Source organism: Armigeres subalbatus, chromosome 3 (genome assembly GCF_024139115.2).
Source record: "Armigeres subalbatus isolate Guangzhou_Male chromosome 3, GZ_Asu_2, whole genome shotgun sequence".
Taxonomy (NCBI): Eukaryota; Metazoa; Arthropoda; class Insecta; order Diptera; family Culicidae; genus Armigeres; species Armigeres subalbatus.
The window spans coordinates 251,441,896-251,456,086 of record NC_085141.1 but is presented as its reverse complement, the minus strand read 5'-3'; the positions used below and the strand labels follow the sequence as shown (position 1 = coordinate 251,456,086).

General features: G+C 41.4%; 1 protein-coding gene across 16 annotated transcripts in view; it reads right to left on the bottom strand.

Annotated features, from left to right (window-relative positions):
* LOC134223481 (heterogeneous nuclear ribonucleoprotein L) overlaps nucleotides 1-14,191 on the bottom strand; it is an 896,804-nt gene that overhangs the window by 24,348 nt on the left and 858,265 nt on the right. For all 16 annotated transcript variants that reach the window (XM_062702630.1, XM_062702628.1, XM_062702627.1 and 13 more), the window contains one exon: nucleotides 13,843-13,935. In XM_062702630.1, coding sequence (XP_062558614.1) covers nucleotides 13,843-13,935 — 93 coding nt within the window. The remainder of the gene's footprint in view (nucleotides 1-13,842; nucleotides 13,936-14,191) is intronic.

The following is a 14,191-nucleotide window of genomic DNA, read 5'->3' as shown; positions in this document are numbered from 1 at the left end:
GATAGCGTCAACTTATTAGATAGTTTTCCTACGAACGATGAAGGATTTTGTTCATACTAAAAAAGACTCCTTGCCTTCTGGCAGCACGGTTCGGCTAGAAGTTCTTAGGCCGAGGTGAATTTTTGTTCGGTGTAAGGATACATTTTTAGATGTATTTTAATATGTTTATATTAGTTCTAGTGAAACGAACAAATAGAGATGATTAAAGTGCGTGAGTTTAGAATTATTGTGTGGTGATTAACAGATTGAAGCAATGATTGTATCGAGAACTGTGACGATTTTCAGGTAGGTGTTTATATGAAAATACCGTTTTGTAAAAGTGGAAAGATTCACTCCGGCTCAGTGGTGTAGCAACGGAGAGCGAATGTTCGGAATCTACATTTTTATTTTCTACTAGTTTCGTTCCCTTCATTGGGATCAAAGCTGCTAATTCCTCTGTGATTTGAAGATGATCATAAGACAGCTACATTTATCTTGTTACATTAAGTATTTTCATTGATTGCGAGCAAGTAGAATCAGACCCAGGTGGATTTTTAACGTAACGTAATTTTTCAATCATTAGTGAGAACTTAACTATTCACCGTGCTTTACGAGAAACTGATACAACTGAAGGAGACTTTTTCCTTAGAGCACGCGAAATCGCCAACAACCGATATACATTCCCTAACAAGTTCTACGTCCTGGAAATGTTTCATCCGTATTGCCAAAATCTCGTTAACAGCAAAACTAGCCCGCGCTGGATTATTCGACTCCGTGCTTGCACAGATTTTATTTTTTAATCAGTAATAACCTACAGTAATTTAAAAATAATAAGAAGGAGCTCCTCGAGCCAGATAGAAAAGCTTTCGAGCCGGTTATGAAGTATTTTTTCTTACATGTCACGGGCCACAAAAAAATGGAGCCAAGGGCCGCATCCGGCCCGCGAGCCGTCCGTTGGGCAGCCCTGATTTAACCTTTTGTAAGGAAATGGCAAAATGAAAAGCATGTAGGTTCTCTAGACAAGTTATATATGCTTCTGAGCGAGAAAGGCAGAGGGGTAACATTATCGTCTTTACAGGTAAGACTGTGGTCCAACCGTTTCACCAATTTGCATTCTCCCTACGTTTTGATCCAATGATCCGATCCGTATGAAAGATTCGGTTCATTAGACTAAATTATCCAGATTTGATCCGCTCAACAAAGTGATTCGTTTTGCCCATCTCTAATGGAAACCGACATCTGAGAGAGTGATCATGCTCCCAGTTCCCAAATTTTTAATAATGGGAAACCTTGCATTCTCCCTACGTTTTGATCCAAAGATCCGATCCATATGAAAGATCCGGATCATTAGACTAAATGATCCAGATCTGATCCGCTCAACAAAGTGATTCGTTTTGCCCATAGAGTGATCATGCTCCCAGTTCCAAAATTTTTAACAATGGAAAACACTTTAACTGCCGAAATGACTTGACGGCCGCGATGAGTTTATGGCGAAGTCGATTGGTCCGCCTGTTAAGTTGTGCTTCAAACAGAACTGAAGCTTTCATAGTCATAGATTTCTCCACTCTTGTCAATACAGTAGCCACAGCAAACAATGCGGAAACTATTCCAGAGCGTTGACCAATTATTTGATACACCAAACAACAAATCAAAAGGGTGGGCTATTAAGATCATCGATCATGCTGTGCATTGCTCAGGTGTCATAGATGTGAAGTACTTCCGATGCACAAATATCGACTCTGACCACTATCTGTTGGTATGTGAGATTCGCGCAAGTCTGTCCAGCATCACCGGTTCTAGGTGTGAGCTGAACATACAGCGAGTGTCTGTCGAGGGCGTTGCGGAGCAATTCGCTCATAAGTTCGACGATAGAACGAAGGAAACCCAACTAGAGAAAATGTGAACGCATTGTGGCAACAAGTCAACAAGACGGCCAATTCAATTCCACAAGGAAACCAACGGAAAGGCTGGTTTGATGTCGTATGCCAAGGAGCGACAGATGAGAAAAACCAGACCAGGAGCCACATGCTAGTGGTGGCTACACGTCAAAATAGAGACTGATATCAAGAACTAAAAGCAGCTGAAAAAACACTTCACTTGCGTAAGAAACGAGGGTACGACGAAAAAGTACTCTCGGAGGGAGAGGTAAGTTTTGCCAGAAACGACACACGGAAGTTCTACGAAGCGATTAACAACATGTGCAAGAAAAGCCATAATTAAGAAAAGTCATGATTAATAACAGCTACGGAAATCTGTTGACCGACCGAGCAGGGGTGGCTGCTAGGTGGAAGGAGCACTCTGAGTTATTGTTGAATGGACAATTGCACGCAAAAAAAATCGTTCACGGATTCGTGAACTTACAAGTTCACGGTGTATTTTTTCGTGAAGAACAGCCACGGATTCGGGAACAAAGTCACGTTTTTTTAAACGTTCTGGAAACGTGACTGGTGTTTCCGAATCCATGAATTAAATCACGGTTTATTTTTGCTGGTTCACGAATTCGAGAACGCTTTTTTTTGCGTGCGGACATAGAGGACACTAACAGAATTAGGATTGAGGATGACGGACAAGCAGTGGAGCCACCAACGCTAGACGAAGTGAGAAAAGCTGTTCGAGAGCTGAAGAACGGCAAGGCCGCTGGGAAGGATGAAATCCCGGCCAAGCTTCTAAAAGTTGGGAGTGACCGGCTGAACGAAAAAATCCACCAAGTGATTGAAATGATTTGGGAGGGAGAAGAAATGCCTTCGAGCTGGCTTGATGGCCTCATATGTCCTATCTACAAGAAAGGGCACAGACTCGATTGTGCTAATTATCGAGGTATAACACTCCTCAATACCGCCTACAAGGTAATCTCCCGAATTCTGTTTAGCAGACTGCGTCCGTTTGCGGAGACCTTTGTCGGCGAATATCAAAGCGGTTTTCGAGAAGGACGATCAACAACGGACCAGATGTTTACTCTGCGACAAATCCTTGATAAATTCCGGGAATACAACTTGCGGACTCATCATATGTTGCTAGATTTCAAGGCAGCATACGACTCAGTGAGAAGGAAACGAACTGTGGCATATAATACTAGAACATGGCTTTCCGGCAAAGCTCATTAGGCTGATTCGTGCGACGCTGGATGTATCCAAATCAAGCAATAGAATATCTGGTGAGAGATTTGATTCTTTCCTGCAAGGATGTTAACGATCATTCAGTAATTTGCGTTCGATCATTTAGTAGTTTGTCAATAACACATTCCAGAAGCTGAATTTCAAAATATGTTGTATGGTGGAATTCTAGTGCGAAGGATTTTCTACAACTTTGCCTAATGGTTTGTTATTAGATTTCAACAAATAACGGAGTTAGAGCGCTAGTTGCAGTGACTTAAACTAAATGATTGGAATTTTGTTATCATTTAGTCTAAGTTACTGAAACTGTAGCTATAAGGTACACTGGGGGAAGTGGAAAAAGGGGGTAAGTGTAAAAATCGACTCGAAAAATTGGAATTGTACATACTTTACAGTTTTTACCACATCATAACATTATGCAAGAATATACTTTGATGCTCACACTAATACTATGTTGAAATTTGTATAATACATACACTAACACGGTTAACGCTAGAACTGTAATTTTAGGTTTCGCGAAAAGTTGATTTTTGCATTCATAAAATCAATTCTTATTTGCACCAATTGTTCTTTTTTCAAGTGAATTTATATCACAGGTGACCATTATAATACAATTAAACTAATCCCATTCAATTGGTAGTGGTTTGTACCAAGAAAGCAAATAATTTAAAGATTTTACACTTACCCCAGGTATCAAACACTGCGGGGGAAGTGGATAATGTTCTAATTACGTAATTTTTTTCTTCCCTCCAGGGTTTATTTCGATAGCTGTGAATCTTAATATGTTCCTTCTTTGTTATCATTGTGATTCCAGTGGTGATTGGACTCATATAAATGTGAAAATGCCTGATAAATCCACCTATCGGTATTGATGCCTTTCATTTGTTTTACATATGAAAAAAAAGTATAAGAAAGTTAAAAATAGCACTTATAGGTAAATATATTGTATAATTCACTTTAATTTTTATTCATAACAAGTTTCGCCGTTGAATGCATTTTTTTTTTTGCGAACAAATTGGTTAAGGCTCATTCCGTGCCGATAGTTCGAACGAGCCAGACGTGTGTGCTGTGTCTCATCGCGGATTGTGTTCGGTAGTGAAAAGGCTATTGTGTTGTGCTCCTACCTACGGATCCAAGGCGATCGCTGTCGGCGAGTGAAGTAGCTGCTTCTGGCGACGCCAGTGAAGCAGGCTATTGTTACTGCTGCTACCTACAGCAGCAGGGGCAGATAAGTGGCAAAACTTTTATTGTTCTCCCTTCTGTTTGATACAGAGTGGGACTGCTTAGAATTAATCAAATTAGTTTTTTAAGTTTTTTTCTAATTTGCTATTAGTTTAAGTTAGTATAAGAAAAATTATCCTTCCACCTTGCGGGGTGAGAATGGAGGCGGAGACTGGAGAAGGCAGTGTGCCTGCTAAAGATGGAGGGCGCACTCGATTGTACCATGCGGCTTCGCCTGGGCCTTGGGTTGTTTACTTTCGGCAGAAAGTTAAAAGCCTAGATTTTCTCGGCATTAAACGAGATTTGACGCGTCGTTTTCCGAAGCTTGATTTTAGCCAGATCAACAGGAACAAACTACGCATCACCGCACCTACATACCAGGTGGCGAATGAAATTGCTGGCGACAGGGCGTACAATGTTGAATATATGGTTTATGTCCCCTCGCGGGAGGTCGAAATTGAAGGTGTGATCAACGCAGCGAGCCTGACTTGCAAGGATGTACTTGCGGGAAAAGGCCGCCTAAAAAATGCAATGGAGTCTACCGTGGATATTCTGGACTGCAAGGAATTGCATTCAGCAGCCACGGTAGATGGAAAGAAGGTATATTCCAAGTCAGGTTCGCTTCGGGTGACGTTCGCCGGTTCGATGCTCCCAAAATATGTTGATATTGAAAACATGCTATTTTCGGTGCGCCTTTTTGTGCCAAGGGTATTTAATTGTACCAATTGCAAACAACTTGGTCACACTGCCGAGTTTTGTGACAACAAACCACGTTGTGGCAAATGTTCTGAAAGGCATCGGGAGGAGTCCTGCCAGCAACAGGCAACAAAATGTGCTTATTGTGGTTTGAATCCTCCCCATGGTTTGCAGGAATGCCCGGTGTACAAAAAGCGCACCCAAAAAGTGAAGCGCTCGTTGGTACAGCGCTCCAAGCAGTCGTATGCGGAAATGGTTAAATCGCAAGACACATCCGCCACAGCCACTGCATCGACTGCTATTTCAGCCACCGTTCGTGTAAGTGATTATTATGATTCCATATCCATTGATGAATTGGACTCTGACGCAGCCGATATGGATGATCATGCGGAGGTACGTGCCCGAAAGAGGAAGCAACCGTCTTCCCAGGATCGCGCCGCAAGAGAACAAAAATCATCCATAAAAGCTTGGCAAAATCTGAAGGTAATGGGGTTTATTTAAAATCCCGAAGCAACCTGTTCCTACTGCTTCTTTTGATCCTAGTTGCAGTAAGACATTCCCGCCATTGCCAAAATCCGATGTTTCGAAGAAACATCCGGCTAGGAGAATCAACGAAAGAAAAAAGTAATTCGCACTTCTAGTAAAAGTATTCCGTCCAAGCGAGGATTGATCTCCTTTAAGGACCTTGTGGACCGTTTTTGAATTTATTTAATATTCCGAATTCATTGAGGCCTATCATTGACCTTTTTATACCAACAGTGGAAAGTTATCTGAAGCAATTGACTGTTTCATGGCCCTTCTTGCAGGAATTGTATCTTTCGATGGATAATACGGCCAATACCCAAGATACAATCACTGTGCTGCAGTGGAACTGTCATAGTCTGAAAAATAAATTAGACGTGTTCAAGTTTTTGATTCGCAATTCCGATTGCGATGTATTTACACTCTGTGAAACATGGCTTTCTTCTGAAGATGAAATCAACTTCCACGATTTTAATATTATTCGCCAAGATCGGAATGATCATTATGGTGGCGTTCTTTTGGGGATCAAAAATGCTACTCCTTCTACAGAATTCCCATTCCGACTGTTCCCGGCTTAGAAATCATCGCATGCCAAGTAAATGTGAAGAATAAAGATCTTTGCATAGCTTCAGTGTACATTCCTCTAAAGGCCTCTATTAATCGTCGACATTTTTGGAGCGCAGTCTCCTCCTATCAGCTCCAGTATTGATATTGGGTGATATGAACGCACATGGTATTGGATGGGGCGAAACGTATGACGATTATAGAGCGCCTATTTTCTATGATTTGTGTGACGATTTCAATTTGAATATTTTGAACACTGGTGAAGTAACTCGAATAGGACCAAATGGTCAACAAAGCCGTATTGATCTGTCTTTATGTTCAAATTCACTATCATTAGATTGCACGTGGAAGGTAATTCAAGATCCCCATGGTAGTGACCATATGCCGATAGTCACCACAATTAAGAGTGGCTATCAACAATCTGAGCCAGTTAATGTTCCTTTCGATCTCACGAAGAACATTGACTGGCAAAAATTACATCGGCGGTAAAATTGGTATTGAATCAACTGATACTCTTCCACCTTTGGATGAATATCGATTCCTTATTGAGTTGATTCAAAAGCGCAGTAGAAACCTAGAAATGACGCGTTCCGAGTACATCTGTCAGACCAGCCACTCCTGGATGGGATGATGAATGTAGTAAGTTGTATTCTGAGAAATCTGATGCCTTCAAGGCCTTCCGTAAACACGGAAGGTCAGAGCTTTGAAGAGTATTTGAGGCTCGAAAGAAAACTCAAAAATCTTCTCAAGGCGAAAAAACGTAGCTACTGGCGACGATTTGTCGAGGGACTATCACGAGAAACCTCAATGACAACACTTTGGAAAACGGCTCGCAACATGCGGAACCGCATTTCCACCAATGAGAGTGAAGAATACTCCGATCGATGGATATTCAACTTCGCAAAAAAGGTCTGCCCAGATTCCGTACCAGCAGAACCGCTATTTCGAGAATCAGTCACTGATCCCGGTTCTTTCGGTGGACCATTCACAATGCTGGAACTTTCTATGTCTCTTTTTCATCGAATAACTCTGCTCCGGGATGCGATAACATCAAATTCAATCTGCGTAAAAACCTCCCAGATATCGCAAAAAGACGATTACTTGACCTGTACAACTGTTTCATGGAGTACAACATTGTGCCACCTGAATGGCGACAGGTCAAAGTAATAGCTATTCAAAAGCCTGGGAAACCAGCGTCTAATCACAATTCATACCGACCGATTGCCATGCTATCTATCGTGCATGAGAAAATTATTGGAGAAAATGATCCTTTCAGGAATTGATCATTGGGTCGAAGAAAATGCATTGCTTTCAAATACTCAGTTTGGATTTAGAAAAGGGAAAGGAACAAACGATTGTCTAGCGTTGCTTTCTTCAGATATACAACTGGCCTTTGCGCACAAGGAGCAATTGGCTTCAGTATTCTTGGATATTAAGGGCGCTTTTGATTCAGTTTCCATTGAAGTACTGTCAGACAATCTGCACAGTAGTGGATTACCCGTTATTTTGAACAATTTCTTGTATAATTTGTTGTCAGAAAAACAAATGAACTTCACACTCGGCACTCTGACAACTTCCAGAAATAGCTATATGGGCCTTCCCCAAGGATCATGTTTAAGTCCCTTGCTTTATAATTTCTATGTTAAAGATATTGACAATTGTTTGGAAGGACAATGCACGCTCAGACAACTTGCAGATGATGCCGTGGTCTCTCTAAGAGGTCCATGTGCAGCTGTCTTGCAAGGACCATTGCAAAGTACCCTGGATAATCTGACTGTTTGGGCCAGACATCTAGGGATCGAGTTTTCACCTCAAAAAACTCAGTTGGTTGTGTTTACTAGGAAGCGGTACCCAGCTCAACTGAAACTAAAACTGTTGAATGATGACATCAACCAATCTTTATCTTCTAAATACCTTGGGGTCGTGTTTGATTCGAAATGTACTTGGAAACTCCATTTGATTCAAAAATGCCGGAAAAGGATCAATTTTCTACGTTCTATCTCCGGAACCTGGTGGGGTGCTCACCCGGAAGACCTCATCAAACTCTATAGAACGACTATTCTCTCTGTTTTAGAGTATGGCTCTTTCTGCTTTCTCTCAGCAGCTGATTGCCACCTGATCAAATTGGAACGAATTCAGTATCGTTGTTTGCGTATTGCCCTTGGCTGCATGCATTCAACGCATAACATGAGCCTGGAGGTGCTTGCTGGAGTCACTCCTTTAAAGCACCGTTACTGGGAGCTCTCACCTAGAATACTCGTCAAATGTGGAACAAATAACACACTTGTTCTAGATAACTTCGATAATATGCTTGAACTAACTTGTCGTTCAAGATTCCTTAGAGTCTATCTCAACTACATTTCTTCAGATCTTTGTCTTCCATGTTATAATCCACCTCGAGTTCACTTCACCAACGACAGTTCCTCAATTGAATACGATCTGTCCATGAAACATGCTATTCAAGGAATACCAGATCATCTTCGAAATATTTCTATTCCTCCATTTTTCTGAAAAATATGAACATGTCAATTGCAACAGCAGATATTTCACTGATGGTTCTCGCATTAACGGATCCACTGGCTTCGGTGTTTTCAATGTAACTTCAACCACCTTCCGAAAACTTCAGGAACCGTGTTCGGTTTATGTTGCTGAGCTGGCAGCAATTAACTTCGCTTTGGGGATAATTTCCAATCAGCCCGTAGACCATTATTTCATCTTCTCGGATAGTCTTAGTTCTATCGAGGCACTCCGGTCGATGAAACCTGTTAAGCACGCATCTTACTTTCTTACAAAGATAAGAGCAGATGCGTGTTTTGGTCGAAAGATCATTCAAGATTACCTTTGTTTGGATCCCATCTCACTGCTCAATCTACGGCAATGAGAAGGCAGACTCGCTGGCAAAGGTGGGCGCACAGGAAGGTGAGGTTTATGATAGACAATACTCGAGCAACGAGTTCTTCCCATTAGTCCGTCAGAGTACTCTTCAAAGTTGGCAAAGAAATTGGACACACAACGAACTTGGACGGTGGCTATTTTCCATAGTTCCAAAAGTTTCTGGGCGAGCGTGGTTCAGAGGTGAGGACTTAAGTCGAGGCTTCATTCGCACGATGTCGAGGCTTATGTCCAATCACTATTCACTAAACGCACATCTGTACAGAATAAACCTTGTCGATAGCAACTTATGTGGGTGCGGAGCCGGTTATGATGACATCGATCACGTAGTTTGGTCCTGCTCGGAAAATGACGCCTCCAGAAAGCAATTATTGGATACCCTTGTGGCCCGAGGTAAACAACCCTTCAGGGAAGTTCGCGGTGTTTTGGGAGATCGTGATGTTGTCTATATGCAGGCCATTTATAGTTTTCTTTGTGCTTCTGACATAAAAATCTAATTTTTTTTTTTTCTTTCTTTAAAGTTTTTTTTGTTCTGTCTCTGCCTTTTTGTTCCATAGAGCTCCATAGCTCTTGCCATCCGGAAGATGCTCCCAGTCGAACCATTCCTCGAGCACGACGACACGCCACATCGTCACTGACGCCAAATGCCCGGATGAGAAGCTGAAATTTCCTGATCCCAAATCCTAAGCCCCGTCCATCCTTAAACATTGTAAACTAACCTCGAGTCACCACGAGTACGCTGGCTTCTACCCCCCTCTTACTAACCGTATAATAAAATGATATTGATTGTATATATCACAAAGAACAATGGCTCCGTAAAGTGTTATACACGCCTGAGCCTACCAAATAAACGAAATTGGAAAAAAAAAAATTGGTTAAGGACAAGTGCTTAACAATAGCTGATAATTTTGTACGTGCTTTGCGCATACACATACATACAGACATCATCTCAATTCGTTAAACCAAGTTGATTTGTTTATAACCCTGTAAGTCCCATTTTTCCTTTAAAAAGTTCATCTTTGGGGCGAACATATAGACTTTACGTACACTAAGTGTTCGAGAAGGCAAAACCAGCCCTCCTTTAGCTATCACGAGAATTTCTTGAGGATCTATTCCGTTAAGGTAATGAAATTGTTCCACAAAAGATACTCAGAGCAATTATCGTATTGATTTTAGTTATATATAACTACTCATCACTATTGAAGGTCAAGGTAACATGGGTTTTCCACTTACCCCATCCCACTAGGATAAGTGGAAAAATAACTCCTAATTTTAAAATCTATTTCCATAAATTTCAAGCGACCGAAATGGTATGAATTACCGCACAGTTGGTGCAAAATTGACTGTTTTTGATAGCCCATTTTGATTGAACGCATTTAAATCATTTAAACTGGTTTTACTCTTATTCAAACATGCACTATCGATTTTTCTTTTCCCACTTCCCCCAGTGTACCTTAACTCCGTTACTAGTGGAATTCAAACAACGAACCATTAGGCAGAGTTGTAGAAAAACCTTCGCACTAGAAGTCCACCATACAACATATTTTGAAATTCAGCTTCTGGAATGTGTTATTGACAAACTACTAAATGATCGAACGCACATTACTGAATGATCGTTAACATCCTTGCTTTCCTGACATTGGATTCAGCAGGGCGATGCGCTCTCTAATATTCTATTCAACTTAGCTCTGGAAGGTGGAATTCGAAGATCTGTTATGCAAAGAAACGGATCCATCATCAACGAGTCTTACATGCACCTTGGTTTTGCGGATGACATAGGCATCATTGGTGTAGATCGCAGAGCAGTGGAAGAGATTTTCGTGCCTTTTAAACGGGAGACTGAAAGAATAGGACTGATCATGAACTCTGTCAAAACTAAGTACTTGGTGGCTGGCAGAGAACGTGGCAGTCCAAACGGTGTTGGTTCCGAGGTGGAAATGGATGGGATACGATTTGAGGTTGTCGACGAATTCATAACTCTTGGAACACTCGTTCCATGGGATAATGACGTTAGGTGAAAAGACGTGTAGCGGCTGCAAGTAGGACTTTCTACGGTTTGCGTAGCTAGCTAAAGTTTCGCAGCTTATAGACACGGACAAAACTAGCTCTGTACACATCGTCAATTCGTCCAGTCCATGAGGCATTTTCATAAAATTTTTAACATCATCAGGGTTGCTGTCCGGCATTCTTGCAACATTCTCTGCCCATCGTACAGTTCCAGCCTTCTGGATCGTACCTTCTGGATACTGGGTTTGCCGTAGAGCTGCACAGCGCCAAAGATGGTTCTAAGCATCCGTCTCTCAAATATTCCAGGTGCTTGCAAGTCCTCCTCGAGCATTGTCCAAGTGTTATGTCCGTAGAGGACTACCGGTCTTATGAGCTTTGTACATGAGACATTTTGTGCGGTTTTGGATCTTTTTTGACCGTAGTTCCTTCTGGAGCCCGTAGTAGGCCTGACTTCCACAGATGATGCTCCTTCGTATTACACCAACTTTTGTTGCTTCATGTTTCAGGCGGGTTTACAGTTCTGCCACCATTGCAAATGTTCAGCCGACAATGTCCATGTCATTCGCGAAACAAATAAATTGACTGGAACTGTTGAAAATCGTACCCCGGCTGTTACACCCGGTCTTCCGTATGATACCTTCTAGCGCAATGTTGAACAACAGGCACGAAAGTCAATCAGCTTGTCTTTGTCACTGGCGCGATTCTAACGAATTGGAGTGTTCGCCCAAAATCTTCACACAGTTTTGCATACCATCCACCATTGCATTGATCAGCCTGGGAAGCTAAGCTTCTCAGTCTAGTATAAAAAAGCAAAGCTGACAGTTCTAACAGAAAAAAAAAATGAAACCCTACACCAATACTGTTGGAAATGGAAAGTTTTATGGCAGTTTAAAATTGTAGTGTATAAGTAGTTATAAGCAGAGGTTTGCGACAGGCTGGTATAAATTACTTTTATAATTTGAGTATTGTAAAAATGCATAATCGATCTGTAAAATAGCACAAAATTAATCAACCATCGGAACCATCGGTTTTTATTAAAACTTTTGAATTTCCGTAAGAAACTTCTCCTAGGGGGAATTGATGGCTTTGGTAGGTTTTGTTTTATTATTGTCAGGGGGTTTGTCTTTGATATGCAAAGAATGTTTAGGCCAAATTTGAGCATAATTAGTTATAAAAAACAACGTCTCAAACAATGTCGTTTTGAAAAACAACGGTCTGTCGTAGGTCCTTAAATTTCGCATTCAGACGCATTTCAACAAACTGCCAAAAATAGACAAGGTGATTGACGAAACTGTTATCACTATTGATGCGCACCACCAGTTGAACAAAACCAGATTGTGGTTTACAACCACGATTAAACTGTACTGGATAACATTCGTTCATATCTGTATTTCATCGATAATTGAAGTCATGATGCACAAGTGTTTGCAATATAAATTACAACAATCAAAAGTTTGAGTTCAAGTGTGTCTGTGTTGCTTATTTCGACCAATCAATGCTTTTACCATGGACAACATCAATCCCAAAGCATTAAATATCCGTTTCATCAGAGGTAAATGTTTCGAATGAACAGCAATAAACATAACAGCAGTACTGACCATCGCTTCATTCGCTGCACTTGGGCTTCGATATCGCAGCTAGCTGTCCGTTTCGCTTAGTATGGGCATTTCTGATGAGCTGAGTAGGTCATATGGCATAGATCAGCATCCTCCATTTCGACTGGACTACAATCTACGACAGCGACGAAGATTGCGGCGACGACGGTCACAATGACGCTTCATGGTCGTAAAACCAACTATTTCATTGCTGTGGCACAACATTTTGACCACAATCTTTACGGTCGTTACCGGCGATAATCCCTTCGTTCGCTTTAGCCGGGCTATCAAGGGACGTCCCATCTTACTTAGCTGGCTGGTGTGTATCGATCATAATAATCTGCCCTTATTGAACCAAATCAAATCGTCGTCGCTGTCCCTGTGGTCGTCGTCCTGATTCACAGGACGCCACGGACCATAAATTGTGTTGTTAGTGACGGACCTTCTAGCAAGCAGGACGCTACCGTCCTACGGGCAACCGTTATTTCTTCATCTCGTATTTATGGCGATTTCATTCCAGTCCATTGCTGGCTTCTCTTGTAATGATTGTAACCAAGGAGCTTCGCCACACCCACTGTATCCTCTGGTGCAGGCATCTGAAAATCTCTGCCATTCGTCCTTTCGTCGAACCGGACCGTCATGTGACGGAATTTTTTAAACCAAGTGTGAAACCATCCAACCATGTGCTTTGCACTTATTCGAGGCATCACACAAATTTGCACTTTTGGTCTTTGGTGTGACTGGTCTGGAAAAACTTTTCTTTTTCAAGTCGTTGTGCTTGTGTGGGGGAGAACTCTGTTCAACAATCGTAAAGCAAACGATGAACTTTTACTCAGTATGTAGCATAGGTTCGGCACATGCATTCCATTGCATGCCACACACAGTGGAATGCACTTCATCGTTCAATCCGACGGAATGTAAGAAGCATTGGAACAAGCTTCTTTGCAAAGTGAATTGAAAATTTACAAAAAGGAGCTTAAAAGAGGGAAGTTTTACATTCCTTTAGATTGATGGCAGATGCGGCTCATTTACTGGTTAATACTCTACGTTTGAGTTGAACACTAAGGACAAGTTATTTATAATAAACTTAAAAACTAAAAACAAGTAATTGTGTATTCGACTATATTAATGATCAGTAGAATTCAATTCACCAAAAAGGAACAAACTTACAGCATCCGGTTTCGGTCACGTTCCATTTAAAATAATTGTGCAGAAGATTAGTATCGTGCAGTACTGAAGACATCGGTACTTACCCTGACAACGTTTCCGTACAAACAGAACAGATTGAACAGCTTATCGGTGTTGGCTGTGCTGTTATCGAGTCCGTAAACCATCATCACTGCGCCCTGAAATGAACAAAACAGAAGAAATCGATGAGAATGCGCCCTAAAAAAACCTCATACCCTGTTGGTATTATTTATCCGCGCGTCGACATCGACGATAGAATTTTACCCACTTGGAAAAATCCACTCAAAAGCTGACCATTGATCATTTCGTTGCGATTCAATTAAAAGATAAGAGACCGGGAGGAAAATCGAATAATGGTCATTTGCGACCCCTTCAAGCCAAACAAATAAGCTACCGATCAATTGGACCATATTT